Here is an 18,225-nt window from a genome sequence, read left to right as displayed (position 1 = left end):
AGTATCTCTAGCTTCAACTGCTCTCCACAAACCACCTCAGTCTCTGGGACACATTTTTAGGAGATGTTTTTTCAGGAAAATTAGAAAATGTCCTCTTGAAGGTCTTGGAGTAAAGGAATGACATTATGATACACATTAAGTGGCCCACTTACGCTGCAAATGGATTTGAGACCAGTATCTGAAAACTCATTTTAAGCAACCACTCTAACAGCACACAGAAGGCAAACTGGTCATTTTGATTAAATTCTTTCATTTTGTTTGCATTGTTTCTCATAGATTTAAGCCATGGTTGGCACACTGTAGCAACATCTTGTCTGATATTTCTTAGAAAGGGAAAAGATTGCTTATTAGGGAAAAATACCTTCAAAATAGAAATGCCATAATGTATGTAATGACACCTTAGAACTGATTGTATATAATCTCACATTTCTTTCTCTTAAAATACCGTGTGTTACTGAAATATGACACAAGTATGAATTTGGGAGAATGGGATGTGAAATGTGTCAATGATTATATTGCATGTTCAGAAGCATTTTGAACATGTAATTTCAATGTATTTAGTTACATCTACAGTTGGTCCAATGAATTTTTGGTTTGAATGCTGTTTGAAATTTACTGAAAACATGGGGGATGGTTTGCAAAGAATTTTTGACAGGTTCCGTATTTTCCATTAAAATATATTTCTACATATTTTAATGACAGAATTAGTACTAATGTTTCTTTGCCAAGAACAAATTTTATGTTTTGAAGATTTATAATACTGATTTTTTAAAGAATTGTGGTTTCTAGAGACATTTTGGACATCTTTAATTGGAAAACTTTCAGAAGTGAATAGCCATCCTCCTAAAAATCAATCAGAGAAAACATGAAAAATTAATCCAGATTTTTCCATCCATTTTTATAAATCAACTTTTATTATTATTTTTTTAAATATCTCATTGGTAACACAAATACCCTGATCATTTTTGGCTCAATAGGGTGTTCATCTAGAAACCCTAATTTGCGTAACAGATTCTTATCTCTAAATGGGAAAAGCTTTTGAGAGCTGATGATATTAATCTTAGTACAAGCAAAGTGCTATAATGTTTCTGCTGGAGGCGTCTAGACCTAGATGAATTGAAAAAGGTACATTTCTGACACAATCACAAGCAGTTTCAGATGGCGTGGAAATAGCTGTAAAGGAATACTGGTTTATATCAGAAATCTTTAAGACTTTTTTGAGGAAAACCTCATTTCTCAGGGCAAATTTTGAACAACTTTGTAGAATATCTGTGAAAATATTTTAATTGCAGTGCTGCTGTTGCTGGTTGAGTAGGATTCTTTCTTGCTGATTTTTTTTCTCCATTAGAGAAACATATGAACTTCTTATTAAACTCTCCTCCTTCATGCATCTATGGAAAGGGCTCATGATGGAATAACATGTAGATAATGCACACATAAGTATATTTTTGGCTAAATGGAAGCTTTAAAAATAGTTCAGATACATTTTGATGCATCTAGAACATGATATTCAATCTGTTCTAAAAAAAGTTATTAGATTGTGAATATTCTTCTTTAAAGACAGACTAAGCAATGGATCCAAAATGGATGTTTACCAAGAAAAAAATCCTTTGGTCTGATTTAATGCCACTTCACTTTTGTCTGGTTTTAAATGCAACTGATAAAGAACATTTCAAGGGTTGGCGATGAGGTGTGACTGGCAGGAGAGGGTGGAATATGTAGGCAAGCATTGGGGAGGACATAACTTTTCATTCATGAAGAATGATTTATAGGCTTGTCTCCCAGATAAACACAGAAGCATATGCAAATAGATTGCTCTGTGTTTCTAAAGCAAAGCTGTTGAGATCTCTGACACTGGTTCGACAGACATCAGTAATCTGAAAGAAAGTCTTTAAATCCATAGTATCACAGGCCTGAGGGTTGCAAACAGTAGCACACATGCAAAAAGGTACCTACTTTTACACACATGATTGTTATGCTTGTTTGTGGTATTTAGGTTTACCTAAATTGTGCACAATATGCCTAACTAGCATTTTTTGCACATTTTAGAGGAAACATACTTGTTCCTCTGGCATTGTGTCAAAAGGCATAGGCTTCAGAAAACAGACTGTCATAAAAAATAAATAACCTAAAGTATTATGAAATATGGGCAAGTAGAGGCTTGGTTATTTAAAAGTATTTGTTTATAGAAAAAAAATAGGTTTAGTTTTCAGAATCAAATTTTTTCAAGTGTGATCTTGGCGTAGGTTTTCTAGTTTTCAGTAGTTAGCGGTATAGAGAACTGGATCTCAAGCATCCTGGTTTTATTCAGATATGCTGCTGAGAATTAGAAGATAGTTATTTCTTCTGACTTTAATTTGGCTGACTGGATATTGAAATAAGTGAACAAAAGTAGCTGAAGTACAGTAACTGCAACTCATCATGAGCTATTTTTATACAATTAGTGAAGCTAGGCTACCTGACTCGGCAAGCCAGAGACTCTGATCATGACGCTCGGTTGCCTGTTCCTAAATTCTCAATAATGGAGAACTGAGAATACAAAATAATGGCCTCCTGTGCCAGAATAGGAGGTAGGGAAAAGGGAAAATAAAAAGTCTTAAAAGGGTGAGGAAAAGGTTGATGTTGATCAGTTACTTCCTGGGATTTAAAGGGAGGGAAATTGCATTAGGAATGCACATTTGCTGTTACTAATTCTTCTGGTATTAATATTATTAGTCTAAGAACTAGTGGCATCACATGAATAAAAAAAGACCTGCAAAATAACATAACTTTGAAAAAATTTTAATCTGTAGGATTGATTAATCATAAAATTTTGGTGGATAGAGTATCCTAGTGTTACTTTACACAATGAACGTCTGCAGTGGAATCATTCTGGATTAGGATCTGGAGATACTGCAGCAATACACTTTTGTAAAATATTGGACATTTAACATGCAAAAGCAGAAGGGAAGTAGCACTGAGTAGTCAGCAGTGATTTAAGTCAAACATCTAGAATGAGTCAGCGCTGTATGAATTAAAATAAATGAGCAAAAGCGAAGCACAGTGAAATAAATCTTTTGGGGAGACAGAGTGCAAGAGAAAAATGTGGAATTAAGACTATACCTGGGAATATTTTATTAAACCTGGAAAACTAATCAAGAAGAATTTTCTGAGATCTTTTGAGAAATCATGCCCTATGTCTCTATACAATCTTGTGCATCTGTTACCTTTGGCCACATGTACCATATTTTTATTTCCATATTTTTTCTACATTACACTTTTATTCATTCCTTACATTGATCAAGTAGATTGCAGGAATGTTGCCATCACAAAAAGCATACCTCATGCGAGTGGATCTGTAAATTATTTATAGATACAAAAGATAGTTTAAGATAAGCCTTCAAGAGAGTTTTGTTCAGTTATTTAAATATGCACAGTGTATCCTGCCAAATGGACTGGCAAACAACTTCAAGGTATGTAGGAGCATCTTGGAAATACTCAGTTAATGCAGTTAATTTTAAGCTAATTAAACGAGATAAGAACGGAAAAGTGGATGCCCAGGTCTCCACAAATTAGGAACAACTTTTCCCTGGAGTCGGTAGTCACTGAAGAGCAGGACCCGGGCTCCCAGCAGGGACCAGGGGGTCTGACTGTAGCACAGAGGTGGATGCATGCAGACCAGAATGGCATCCTGACTGCATGATGTCCAGCCTGTCCTGTCAGGCTATGGTGTGGGGTTGCTAGAGGCACCAAGAGAGAGGGTAATTCTGTGGTCCCCTTCCATCAGACTCATGGCTGCAAATGAGTGCTATGCACAATCTGTGATGGGCAACTGTCCTTTTATGACGCTAGCTAAAGCCTTCATTTATAATGTACTGGGCAGAAGTCATTCTTCTCATAGAGTTCATCCAAGGAACGAGCCACCCCCTTGTATACAATGGAAAGGAGGGGTCTCTCTTCATCCTGAACAAGCCTAGGTGAGAGCTAGGTACCAACAGCCAGGGCCCTGCATGTGCTCCTCGTGCACATTTTAGCTGGCTACGCTCACCAAGCTGTTGGAAAGAGTGACTTGAGAAGCCCTGACCAGCTTTGGAGCTGTTTGAGAAAGCAGCAAGAATCCTCAACAACTGCTTTCTTATTTCTTGTGGCAGCTATGTTTGCCTCGAGGCCATTGCCCACTTGCTGAGCAAGGCTGCGGCTGTGCCTGTTGCTGGCTGCATTCCTCCCTGAGCCACATCCAGACTGTTGATTTGATGTTCTGCTTGGCCTCATTCCTGACTCATCACCATGGTCTTTGATGATCTGGACTCTTGGCTGAACCTGGTGACCATCACCGGACCTGCTCTGCTCATGTACTGCAGTGCTTTACCTCTCAGAGGCCAGGCTGCTGCCTTTGCCCATGTTGCTGACTCTTGGCTCACGTTCCCTTGTGGAGCAGCCTGCTTCTGCTGCTCCTCTGCACCAGCCTGTTCAGCTCTGTCAAATATGAGGTCTTTCTTTGTGTGCCCCAAAGCGTATCTTTTTTTCAGGTAGAACGTCAAGATCAAAGCTGATGTCTCTCCAAAGTAGGCTACAGCTGAGATGGGATCTGCACATTTACAGCTCTAGATTACAACTTGACCTGTTTTGGGGAAGTTACTCCCTTTCCTAAATTAGGTCCTACCTTGCCTGTCAACATGATTCCTCTGTGCAAACAAATGGCATTAGCGCAGGCGTCTTTCTCTCAAGCCTAGGCTTTCATAATCGGTAGAGAGAATAAGGCAAGATTTATATTATCCCTAGGAAGATGTCAAAGATTAGGTGAACAGAGCTCTTAAAGTGACTGTTTCTCTCCACTGATACATACCAGGCTAGCCAAAGGTCTTAAGTGGAAACATCCTCACTGAGGACACCTGAGGAATAAGTGAGCTGAATCCTATTCCAGGCCCTATTTTACACTTTCAGCCTTCATGGTAGATTTATATTTAGAATACGTTACCATGCAAGAGTGAGTAGTTATCTTCCACACACTTCAAAGGGAAAAGAATTTTTGAAAATTTAAGTCCAGCTCCATGCTTAGATTTCAGATTCAAACTTTCCGTGGGCAACGGGCTGGATCCAGGGGATCACAGTCCCTTCTTTCCTGCTTCTGATTTGCAGATGCGTCACCAGGCATTATGCACTTGGCAAGGACACCCCCCATCTCCTAGATCCTAACATACGGCCACAGAAGAGACAGTTAGGGAGGGCTGCGGGGCTTAGGATATTTCTGGCTTGTATCTGAAGACTACAGCCAGCTGGCTTCATTTACCAAGTTTTCTAAATCTAGATAATCCTACTGCCAGAGTCAGCTTTTGTGACTTTTCCATCCCTCCTGCTTCACTTTCCTTGGAGGAAACACGGAACAGCTGTTTGAACAGCAGATGAAGCCCAAATGGCCAAACATCCTCTGTTCTGTGCTCAGCCCACGGGAGCGAGGTGATGGCTGCTTCTGCAGAAGGAAAGGATGGGAGAGGAGGCAGCTGGTAAGGTAACACCTCTCTCCTCCTACCCTACAGCAGCAAAGGCAGTTCTGCAGCTTTCTGCAAGAGCAGGGATGAGGCGTGGGCAATAGTGTAGGCAGCAAGGGATAGAGAACCAGTTAGCTGCTGGGGGGCAAAACCCCATTTCAGTCTGTTTGCTGAGGTCAGAGTATCCTGCACTCAAACTACACAAGGCCTGAGGTCAGCTGGGATTTGATACCGTCTGCTAGTAACGCCATGGGAGCTCCTTCCCAACGTATTGTAGTCCTATTCCTTCCCTTCTCTTCCACCCGCAAGGAGTCGGTACAGATGAGAACGAGTGCTTTACAGCTGCCACTTGGAACATTGTCATATCATTAATGTGAAAACATTGGAAAGGAGGTTTTTTTTCTTGATCTGGAGGATCAAAGGATTAAAAGGCAGAAATCTTCAAATCTCACAGAAAGAGTAAGTGGGTCATAAACCCCCATTCTGCAGTCCATAAAAGAGCATTTTGTAATGCAATAACTAACAATATAACTAGAGTAATAATAATACATACAATGTGTTCTGATGTTGTTTCTAATTAAATGGCAGAATACTGTTGCCTTCTTTCACTCAATTCCATCATAATGCAGTTTTAATGCATATATACATGCTGTTTGATAGTATGTTTTGCTAATGACATTATGTTATTATAGTAACATAAAATATTTACTTGCGATCCCACTAGGTAGATGTGGTGACAATGCTTTCTTGCAGACCTTTTATTCCGTTCCAAACTAGCTACTTGAGCTACACTATTTATGGTGGATGGATGCTTCACAGTGTATTTTTTGGTTGTTTTTTCAGAAAATTAGAGCTAACACGGCTTGATTCTCAGAAGGCGGAAAAGGAAAGAAAGGTGTTTGCTCACATTTGGAGAAACCATGCTATTATCTTATATAGCAATGCCTGTTCTGTGGAAGACACCCTTAAAATTTGGCACAAGGTACAAGAACAACAGGAGTTAATCAGAGCTTTACAGGCAGCATCAACACACACTCGATAGGTTTGAGTTCCTTCTTGTGTACGGGGGGTGAGATAGCTCGGAGGAAGGGGATGCTACCATCAAGAAATTTGGGGCTAAGGATAGCGATAAAAGCATTTGCTACAGGAAGCCTTGATGATGAAACTTTTCCAGAGGTTTATCATTTGGCCTGCTGAAGCCATCTCTGTCACCTCAGAGATGCTCAGTGCTACCTCAGACAGTGAAAGCTCCCTGAAACTTCTCTCTGCACTGGCCACATTTTGTCTCTTGCAACTATTGGTAGTGGGATTTTCCATCCATCCTTCCCCTCAAGCACCTCTCCTGTTGCCACGGGGCTGCTGTGTTGCAGCATTTGAGAATGTAGAACAGAAGCATTGTCACTTCTGTGCTTCGAGCGATTTGCCTGCTGGCACCCAGCTTGTTGGAGGGAGCTGACCTCAAACACAGTGTGGTGAAGAGAGGGGAGGGTACTAGAGTTTAGGAAAGAGGTCTCACAGGCATGTGAGGTAAGAGATGTGAAGGACAGGAGCTGGGGAAAATGCAGTAAAAGGAGCAAAGAGAAAGCCAAAAAGTTGAAGGGGATGGAGCATAAGTGCAGCATGGCTTTTACATCACTGTACTGTTTCCAGCTGTGGAAGTAATTAGGGTCTGGGATCCTCTGTACTCTGCTGTGGTACACAGTGGAAACATGTCATTGGCATCTTTCATAAAACAGTCACAAGGAGGGGGACAAAAAATGCCCACGTCTTAGTGCTGGCTCCTACTTGTTTTGGCCAAGGGGTAGAAGCCTGCGTGACAGATCTAAAGGTCAATCCCCTGCTGATGATTTTTGTATCACGGAATACAGTTCTGCATGATGCATTTTGCATTTTAAAAAAGCAAAATAATTGCATTAAAACAATCAACCAGGTGCTAAGGTTAAAATTTCAGTCATGCTTCTAACTGATCGGTACAAGCATTTCTATATGTGCTAACAATATAATTTCTCCAAGTACGAGTAAGATAATGTTTTTTTCCCTTGCTCTCTTGGAAATACTTACAGTAAAGGTTGCCTCTGCAACCCTTATTAGTCACCTTGTGCACATTACTGCCACAGACTTTCATTGCATGAATTTCTTTTTCCTTCTATACATTGCATATATTCCTTCTTCCATAGTCCCCTACGTACCTTGCAGTGCACAGGGATGCTGTTGATAAATTGCTATAGCTTGTAAAGCAGTAAGTTGTAGATTCCTGACGTTTAGTTTCTATGGAATAGAAAGGGGTTTGTTCTGATAGGAGTACAGAAGATGATATTTTAATATTACTTTTGTAGCAATGCCCAGGTGTCCATTGCATTTTAGACATGGAGGAAAAGCCAGGAAAATCAGTCATTGCCCTCAGCCAATTTTTTCCCTGATTTTGAGGTGCTTAGCATTTGCTTCTGTTGTTCAAGGCAGAAGGCTGTGTTGTGACAAGAAAGGTTTTCTGTGTTACTTTTACAGATGAAAATGTATCACAGCAACTGGGCAAAGCAGCATGTGTCAGGGAGCAGCACCTCAGATGAGCCAAAGTTTAGAGGTGGTACTGACCCCCATGTGTCCTGGGACAGTGGCATCCCTCAGGTGGATTAGGTCTTGCTTTGAGAGAATGGTGAATTCACTCCAGAGTGAAGGCAGAATTCTGTTGGCTGGACTTTGGATTTGATTAGCAACTGATGTAATTAGTGGTGGAAAAAAGCCGGATCGCATGTTGAGAAAACAGGTGGTATATAAAACCAAAAAAAAGCTGATAGAGCTACTTGGTTCTTACGGTTTTCTTCTATTTAATATGGTGTTTAAAGTTTAAGGAACAAAAAAACTCCGTTCTCTCTGAAATGGCAAGTTTTCTCCAAAAATAGAGCTGGTGAGAAAATGTGAACTGACTTTACAAAAAAAATCATCTATGTCGTGAACAAGTCTCAACTACATTAAGGCAAAGCAGCTTGATTACCCTTTCCCTCTCTGCACTGCTGCTGCTCGGAGGGGGCCAGCATTTCCCAGGGGAGGATGCAGACTAGGGAGAGCCTGCTGTTTGCATACAGTGTGCTGGACTGCCTCAGGGCTTTCCCAAGCCAGTTATTCCTGCAGCACTGAATAACACCACATTATGATCCTGACAGCATCGATAAGCAAGGAGGAAGGGAAAGGACGCCACAGGCTTACACAGCAAGCAGCGAGCTGCTGCTGTCCCCTCTGACTTGTCCACTTGGGTTCTACACCACCAGAATCTGGATCTTGGCAGTTCCTTTTGCTCCTGCGCACCCAACAGTTGTCATAGGTTTTCCTTATCCTCTGAGAGGGCAGATTATTGTAATACCTTTTGCACCCCATGCTTTTTGAAGGCCTTTCACTGTGGCCTCTACACTTCAGTTGGTCAGTCACAAGGGCTGGCCCTTGTCTGGCCCCATACATCTTAAATGTACACTTAAAATAGTCATTTTCTGAGTCAGTACCAGCATTTCTTACCTTGAGCTCCTTGACTGTAAAACAGCCTGTGAGCAGACTCGACATCCAAAAAGTAGTCCATTTTGAAGGAACTTGATGTTTGTGTACAATACTCCGGTACGGATGATCAGTCAGATTCCTGGGAAAGATTATAGAGGTGTCAGGCAGAAAAAAAGCTGGTGAGTTTCTTTGTGGAAAGAATTGTGTAGGCAGTCACTAAAGTACTTCATCTGGCATAATAGGGTCAAAGCATTTTCAAATCATTATTCATAGAACTTCATAAGTATCCTTTTCTATTTTAGGATGTTTGGTTTAAATCCTTGTCTAAAGACATAAAAGTAAAGTCCTACCGCAATATTAGCAAGATTCCTAGTACCTTCCCAGTACGATCACCTTTATTCTAGCCAGTCTGCATTCCTTTCAATACATAGTTAGATTCGCCTGCCTGTTATATTTGCTCTTAAAAAGAAGGTCAGAAAAGCTTGGGGCAGGGACCTCCTTTAGCCAGATCCACAGCCAGCACCCTCTGAGTAGGCACTACTATAACAGAACACAGTAAAGATAGCATTTGTGCTGCTTATACCAAAACACTGCACTAGAAAGGAAGACACAATATTCTGGATATTTCATTCCACCTAAATGACCAGAAGCCAGCCTTGCCTTCCCTCTCCCCACTTACCGACCAGAAGTAGCAACAGAACATCCCATCATCAGGTTTAAAAGATGTGGTAAGAGCAATCATTAAGAAATGCTAGGCTGCTCCTAGCACTGCTTCTTCATTAAGGTTTGTATTTTTGGCATTCTTCTGAACCTCAGATCTGGCTAAATCCTAGATTACAACTGTTCAAGATGTACACTGAATCAGGTTTGCCTCTGCCGGGCAGAGTTCCCAGGATTATGCACCTTATCGTGACCCTTCTCCAACCTTCTTGCTACCTTCTGCATTTTCTTCTACTCTGAACAACTCACATAAAAACCCACAGGATTTGCAGAAAGCACACAAACCAGTTCTCTCATCCACACCTCAGTTAGATACAGCATATAATCATAAGCATACAAAAAGCTCTGCACAACATGTATTTTAAGACAGACAAAAATACCTCTAGTCCTCTGTGCAAACCTAACAGAAAGGTTTGAGACAGGGAGTCTGACCCTTGCTTCAAGCAATTCCTTTAATTACATTGGCAAAAATCAGGAAACCAGTGTTCCAAAGCTTTCCCTTTTTCCTTCGATTCGGTTTTCATCGATCAACACGCAGTCCTTTCTAAAATTGAGAAGCCTATCCTGATGAGAAAACTTTTAAAATTCCTCAGCAATTCACTCTACTGTAGCACTCCCAAACCAGAAACGATACTTACTGCAGAGTATCAAGAGCTGCCTGGCACTGGTGTAAGCTCCAGCAGTTTCAAGGAGGGTTTCTTTGATCTTACTAAATGTCCCCAGTGTAAGCAAACAATTTTGATTGTTTGATTGGAACTCTGATGAATAATGCATAACGTCAACTGGACTTCCTTTATCAGATAAAAATGGCCAGGAGATGTTGTTACTTAGCAACAGGAGGTGACACTACCATCATCTCCCCCACTCCTCCTCACCCTTCATACTGAAAAAATTAAGCCCCTAGTTTTGATTTGATAAAAACTTTCCCAAGGAAAAAAAAAATTACAACAAGCTTCCTTAAGAATTTGTTGTTCACTCTGATCTTCCTTGTTGCATCTCATATTCTGAGATAATTTTAAGTATTTCATAACAATTAACCACAGCATTTTGTTTTGTCTAATAATTTACTTTCAGTAAAATCCCTACGTTTACCATCATTTACCACAAGGGCAATGAGATTGTTAAATGTTTTGCTATGAATATAATGCAAATAACATCTTGAAGAGATTAATTTCTTATCTGGTACTGCTTGTTGGGCAAGGCAGACAGAAAAAGCAATACACAAAATGTTCCGGTGATGCTATGAAATATATAGATAATCCAGAAACCTTTTCTATTACAGAATTCCTACTTTAATTCATTCATTCATTCTTGAAGGAGCTCTAACATCCAATACAAGCATTCTCGAGGATTCATTGTGTTTCTGCTTAAGATACAGCCTTTTACAAAACACACGATGTAGCTTTTTTCAGGAAATACACATTGATAAAAAGCTAAAGCACTGTGAAAGAATTTTTAAAATAAATAAATAAAATCAGATGCAAGAGATAAGTACTTACCAGTGTTACTGACCTCTTTCCATCCTACTGTCATGGAATAAGACTAAGCAAATGCAACCCAGTCTGTGAGCCAGAATGAACAGCTTCTAATTTTCACTTCAACCTCGAAATCAAGAGTACTGAATAGAGAAAGGTGACGGGTCTGCTGTTTTATATTATGATGAAATGAAAGCTCTTAGCACAGATCTGAGTAGAACTGCTTTTTTTTTATACTACATTAGCCTGCTAATTTAAGAAAAGTGAAAGGCTTTGTTTTACTGTCTTTTATCTGTTCTCTTTGCTACCCCCACAATTTAATTTGCATTTAAAATTATTCTTATGTCTCCACTGCACTCTAAGGTATGGAGCATTTTCTAATCACGATGAATGTTCAGTGTGTTTTTTTGTGCAATGCCACTTTTATTCTGAGCCAGAAACATGGTGAGTAATTATAATTGCCAGCTATTTTCTAGAATGAAATACAGAGTATTTGTCTGATGCAGTTTCTGATTTTTCCTCCATTTAGCAGTACACTGCAACAAACTACTCAGTCAAAGCATCAGTAAAAACATAAATCAAATAGCACAGTGTCACTGCATGATAGCTTAAACATGCATACCCATAGACCGTGAAAGCAGAATATGTTGCTACTGAGATCTTTCCAATTATAATTTGCCTTTCCCGAGTTCGAAAGTGGGCTTGGATGGTTAATAAACTGAAATACAGCTCAGTTATCTCTTGGTGGCTTCCAGTTCATCTAGTTTAGCATTACTGGAGCTGCACATTGTTTGGAATCCTGATGAAGTCAGGCACTAGGGGCTAACAAGGGCCATGCTATTAAGTTGCATGGACATCTGTCACAAGAGGGCCAGGACCTTGCTTCTTCCAGCAGGTCTTATTGTAGTTCCCTAAAGTCTGATTTTGGTAGTGGATCAGAAATTGAAGAAGGCAGTGATAAAGTGATCCTTTGATAAATTTAGACTCAGAAGTTCTGGCCAAGAGAAGTGTCAGGAAGCAATCAGGCGCAGTCTTCCCATATTTGCAGATATTCTGCTCAAAAGATCGGGTATAAATGCCCTCTGAAATCCATATTCAGCAAACATTACTGGTGCTAAAAACTGTGGGTTCTGAAAGGTTACATTTTCATTTCAGCATCAGAAAACTCTATGTCAAGTGCATAGGATATATTATTTTGGCTTTTAAGAAGAAACCCCAGAAGACAAATAAACCCTCAGAGTACTTTTTTCTTTTGGTGCAGGTTAGAAAGGAAGAATCCTCGTGAGCAGATTACTCCATGGGTTTCCACTCTTAAGATTTCTTACATGCTTCTTCAAAACACCCAGATAATATCAAAGATAAGGATGAGCTATATGAACTCCAGGTAGAATCTGGTATGGCTGTTCCTACACTGGCAACCCACTAAATATGGTTGGATCGAGTAGGCGTCTCACAGTGCCACCTTAGTAGTAGATCTGGGTCATGCAAACTATGTTCCTGTTTTCAGAGGTGTGACAAACATTTTCATTCCTAAACACAAATTAAAACAAAGACTAACAGCAAGAACATTGCAGGCTGCCTTCTTTGCATTTTGGAGAGTTTGTGTTTGCCATGGCTACTGAACAACAGGTCCCTCCAAGCTGCCCTCTGGTAATTATTGGATCTGTTATCTTATGGACCAGGGGCCAGTTGTCTGTTTAGCCCAGCTGACTTTCTTCAACAGAAAATCGGAAAAAAAGAAAAAGGTCTGGCAACACAGAGATGCAGAAGGAAAACTGAAAGACAGAACACTATAGCTCATGCACTCCAAGGATCACGTGTGCTTGTTTGCAAGCAATATGGAACACATTTTTTTCCCTAGGGGCACTAGATCTCCCAGGCAGGAGAAGCTCAGAAAATACAACCTTCCATGCTGCAGAATGTTTTATAACACCTGTCCTCTAGCCACTGGTGTGCCCTTCTGGTCCTCTTCACCATCGCTTTTTCAATCTGCATTGTCATCTTCCACCACAACTGACAAGCATAGCCATTGAAATCACCAGCAGCCTCTCTACTGACCATTGTAAGATCATCTGTCTTGATACTCTCATCCATCTCGATACCTTCATCTATCTCAGGGATTTACAGTTCACTTTAAATTATAGTGCAGCAGTTCTGACAGCTGCTAAGAGCTCTCTCTGACTAGGGGGTACTCAGCAACAAGAAAGATAACAGTGCCTTTATATTTATATGCTTCTGTGGCATTCATCACCATGAGGGAAATCCTTGCCTGCCTGTTTACAAAGTCTTTAGGATGGTAGCGTGAGCTCGGATTTGTCCTGCAGTCCAGAAAGAGCTCTACTCTCAGAAAGGGCAATCCATTACCTCCAGTTTGGTTGAAATCCCACATGTCTAGAAGAATGTTCCAGTGAAACAGATCTGTTTTGAGTTAGGTATTAGCCAGATCAGGCTTTACATATCCTTGAGGCTCACTCTGAAAGTTTTGCACAGCACAGTACATTGAGATGTGTACTCTGACTTGGTTTCCAAAGAACAGCAGAGCTCCTCAGGGGGCAGGACAGGGAAGGACAGCAGTAGGTAGAACTAGAAACTCTACTTTCCAGCTCTCAGAACCTTCCCTGTGCTCTGTCAAGCCCTGAAGCCAAACTTGCAAGACCTCTGCTATTGACCGGACTTCTTATCAGCACAGATCCCTGTTCAGGATAAGGAGTGCAATGGTTTTGTAGTATACACAGATACCCACAGAGGACTAGACTGAGACAGAACTCTTTGTGAGCTAGACCATAAAACCAACCAACCAAGCTCTGCTAAAGAAAAAAACCTTGGAAAAAACTTGTCATGCTTTGAAAAAATCTGAAGCCTACATTCCTCATCATGAGCTTAAGTGACCTTCTGCATCACATTTGACTTTTTTCCCAAATTAAAAAAAAAGAAAATTAAACAAATAAACCAAAAATAAACCTCAAGAGGAAAGTAATTGAACACTTGGCATTTAAAAGGAGTGAGTGGCCTTCTGGTTTTCTATCAGTCAGATACATGTAGGCATAGGGCTGGGGGTTTTTTCCTACCCTGAACTCTCTATTGAGAACATAACTATTACTGTAATGACTCAGAGCCTTGGAAAAAAAAGTCTGCTGCTGACAAACACTAATATTAATCTGAAAGAAAGTGGGTGAGAGAATGTAACGTGTGACTGAAGAAGTGTAGGCAAGGTGATTATTAGAGAGTTGTTTCCTGAGGGATACATTCAGAATAAAGGAAGAATACAAAAGTTTAAGCCACTAAGCTATGAAGAATAGGGGGTTTTGAAATTATAATTATCAGTCTTGTGCTTAAATATATTAAAAAGAGAGGATTGCTAGCAAAATTAGGACACAAATATGTTCTCTATTGCTTATTTGTAATGCAAGACAAATATTATGATGCACAAAACATACAATAAACCACAAAAATATTCAAATGAGGGTTACAGACATTTTACAGTGATAGAGACTAACATTGCTTTCAGAAGTTTCTAAAATTTTGTACAACTCCATCATGGGGTCCTCAGGCTGAAACCGCTTAGGAATTTTAGGAGAATTGTCCAGAAGAGACACTCCCAGTGAAGAGGTATTTATTTTCAATGTTTCTGCCATAAAAAAAAAAAATATCAATATCCAGAAACAATGAAGAAAGCATCAAGGTAGCCCTGGCTCTTGGAATCAGTGGAAGGTTTGGTATTTGCTTTCATAGCATCAGGGTCACGTTGTTATTTAGCTCCACAGCAAGAACTGCATGGATTCCAGTGCGGGAGAGGTGACCCTGAAAAGAGGCAGCTCCAGCATCCTGTGCCATGAACAAGTTCGAGAAGTTGCTAGTTGAGAAAAATCTTAAAAGTGCTGTCGTGGAGAACAAAGGTTATCTGTCCTGCATAGAAGAAGTCTATTCTAAGATAATATATGGCAGTTTGATACACATTCATCTGAGGGAGCAGAGGCTGAAGTCGTAATTATATGATAAATATATTAGAGAAGAGACATTTTGGAAGAGCACATATCTTAAAACCAACCCTTCAGTCACATTTCTTCTACATTAACAGATGTTCATCATCATCCTCAATTACATGACCAGATTTTGGGTTTTTCCTATTAAAAACTGTGCAGGAATTGAAGAAGAGGAACTTTCCCTAATTCATTCCCACAGGTGACTTAGTGGAAGTAGAGAAATGCAGAGCTATCTGTGGCAGGGGAAGTGGGTGAAACGAGTGAAATAGATGTTTTGGGTAAGCCTTCCTCCACTGCCCCACGAGCACGCAGCAGTTGTGGAGGTGGAGGCATCCCTTTCAGCTTCCTACTCACTTTTCAAGGAGTTCCGGCAAAAGAACTTTAAAAAGATTCAAAGTGGCAGCTGGAAGCAAAGACAGACAACAAAATCATCCTTCCTCTGTGCCTTCCTGGGACTGAGCAGTCACCAGAGCTCGAGCTATGCCCATGCAAGCAACAGTGCAATTGGCCAAAGATGTAATAGGGAATGCCTTTAATTTGCACTAACGCAGGTACCAACGATCTCAGTCTTAACCTTCATTGAAAAAGGGGAAAACCAGCACAGGGAAACTGGAAACAAATGTCTGCTTACAGACCCCTGATAGCCTTTGAGAAATTGCACTGGTAGCAGATCATTCCTAGATCTGGTTTCAGTTGGCTGCTCGTTTAAACAGGATAAACAATCTGAAGTAACTAGGCAACTGGACATAAATACAGTAACGTGATTACATTTGATAAAAATCTAGGAATTGCAGTCTGGTTAGAAGAAAATCAAATTACTTCTTGCCAACTGACTTTATATAAGGCAAAGACATAACTATAGAGTATTAATGAAGTTACAAGGTGTAGTCCTTGAATAACATGATGAGATTTAATATTCATAGGGCACTGTGCATACATAGATAAATAATGCATATGAATGCCAGTCTGAATAATTTACATAAAAATCAGTCTCCTTTCCTGTTTCGACACTGTGCTATCCTCCAAAAACTGCATCAACTTTTGATACAGTGTCGAAAAGTATTTGGCCTATGGTTTTTATGATTAACTTCCCTAGGAAGATGGATCAACAATGAGAGCTTCAGGAAAAACATCCATCTGTCTTATGTTTCCTACCCTGTGTTGCTCTGGAGCTACTGAGGAGCCACATCTTTTGCAGTGAGAATATTTGTAGGACTTGTAAAGAAACAGGTGAGCATAGTTGTCAAAATCATCCAGATACCTTGAGTATTCCTGGGCAATATGACTGTACCTCCCTACTGGAATTATTCCAGAGTTTGCATGCACCTTTAATGTAGTTTGGACACAGGTTTTTTTACGTGCACAAGTCGGATTTTTTGTGCATTTCAAATGTATAAGTATGTACAACTACATACTGCTGTGCTTTCTGTATTTTTTGAAGAATTTGATTCTGCAGGTCTATGCCATGTCAAAAATGACAAGCAAGATAACAAGCCAGAAGAACCTAATTCTGTCTTAATGATAGTGAGACTGTAGAGCTGTCAAGTTACTTCTGCCTGGTAGCAAAAGTATGGGCTAAAAGAGGAATATGTATTGCAGCTACGTGTTGCATTAGCATGATGGGGGCTACACTAGTTCTCCTGTCTCCTCAGACATGCCTGCTTTCTGCCCACATCCTCCTCCTTTTTCACCATACACTGCAGGCTCAGGAGAGTACTTCAAACTCTTCATGTTGTTCATGATTTCAAAGAATTTCTGCTTGCCTTTGAGCAAAACCTCTTTGCACCTTCAGTAGGAATTCATAGGATTAACACCAAATTTGCATTCCACCATGGAACAGCTAATGCAGATCCTCACCTCCAGTTTCCTCAGCCTGATGGATGATCAGGTCTTTTAAAAGAACACCAGAGTGGAGACAGTTTCTAAAAATCATCAGCCAAGGAAAGGTCCAGTGTTTTATGTGGGTTGCACTTATTTTCAGTCAACCCTGTTGAGAAGAAAAGTTGTTGGGTTTTTGTTTTTGGTTTTTTGTTTGGTTTGCTTTCTTTTTGTTGCTCAGGTTTTACTAATTGTTAGAGGCACTACAGTCACATTAGTGAGGTGCATCCCCATGAACTGACAGAACAGCGTGTACAGGCAGACTGCAAATAATTGCCCTGACAAATGACATTTCACAGTCTATGGGTGGTCCTCTCAAAATAACATTCAGTGTTTGCTCAGTGCCCCCCAGGCTGATAAGTAAGTTTAATAAAACACTGTCTTCCAGAGAGTGAAGAAAAAAGGCATTTGTGGCACAGCCTAGAAGTTAGATTTTTTTAAAAAAAAATTCATTTCACAGGTGCTTGTTTAAAAATTACTGAAAAAAATCAATGTAAAGTCCAGTGGACTCCAATGGAATTTAGACTAGACTCAGTAAATACAGTGCCCGAGTTTTATTCCTTACGGGGCAGATCCTTCTTTTATGGACTGCCTTCAGAAACACAGAAAATTATAAGCTTAAGCCTCTTGATTTGCATATTGTGTAGTAGTCATTTCTGAACCATTTACATTTTTTAGTTAGCACAACCAGCAGTTTTCCCTTGTGTGGTGCACATACCATCCACACAAAATTTCCAGGGACTGAATGCCAGCAGACTACACAGCCAGCATCCTACACTGGTCAGGATTGGCATGAATGATGGTTTTGACATTGGATGGCTTCAGGCTTACATCACATACTGAGATACACTACTCGTACATCTTAGTTTATTGATGTGATTGCATGGGAGCTCATAGCAGAACTGTAAATCCAGAGCTCGCTTTCCGTTGTTTTCCAATATTGTAGTGAATTGACCCTGGCTGAATGCCAGGTGCCCTCCGAAACTGTTCTATCACTTCCCTCCTCAATCAGACAGGGGACAGAAAATATAACGAAAGGTTTGTGGGTTGAGATAAGGACAGGGAGATCGCTCAGCAATTACCATCATGGGCAGAACAGACTTGGCTTGGGGAAAGTTAGTATAATTTATTACCATTCAAATCAGAAACACACTTTCCCCCCACCCCTCCCTTCTTCCTGAGCTTAACTTAATTCACGATTTCTCTACCTCCTCC

The 18,225-nt window shown here is 40.3% G+C and overlaps 1 protein-coding gene across 3 annotated transcripts in view; it reads right to left on the bottom strand.

Annotated features, from left to right (window-relative positions):
* The window catches only part of PHACTR1 (phosphatase and actin regulator 1), a 341,429-nt gene that overhangs the window by 303,178 nt on the left and 20,026 nt on the right, over positions 1 to 18,225 (bottom strand). For all 3 annotated transcript variants that reach the window (XM_080380486.1, XM_080380487.1, XM_080380488.1), the window contains exon 1: positions 8,976 to 18,225. This exon is cut by the window's right edge and continues 20,026 nt beyond it. In XM_080380486.1, the coding sequence (XP_080236612.1) occupies positions 8,976 to 9,036 (61 nt within the window). In that variant the 5' untranslated portion in view covers positions 9,037 to 18,225. The remainder of the gene's footprint in view (positions 1 to 8,975) is intronic.

Source organism: Falco punctatus (assembly GCF_963210335.1).
Source record: "Falco punctatus genome assembly, chromosome: 3".
NCBI classification, from domain to species: Eukaryota; Metazoa; Chordata; class Aves; order Falconiformes; family Falconidae; genus Falco; species Falco punctatus.
The sequence above is the reverse complement of the archived record's forward strand: the minus strand, read 5'-3'. Positions and strand labels throughout refer to the sequence as shown.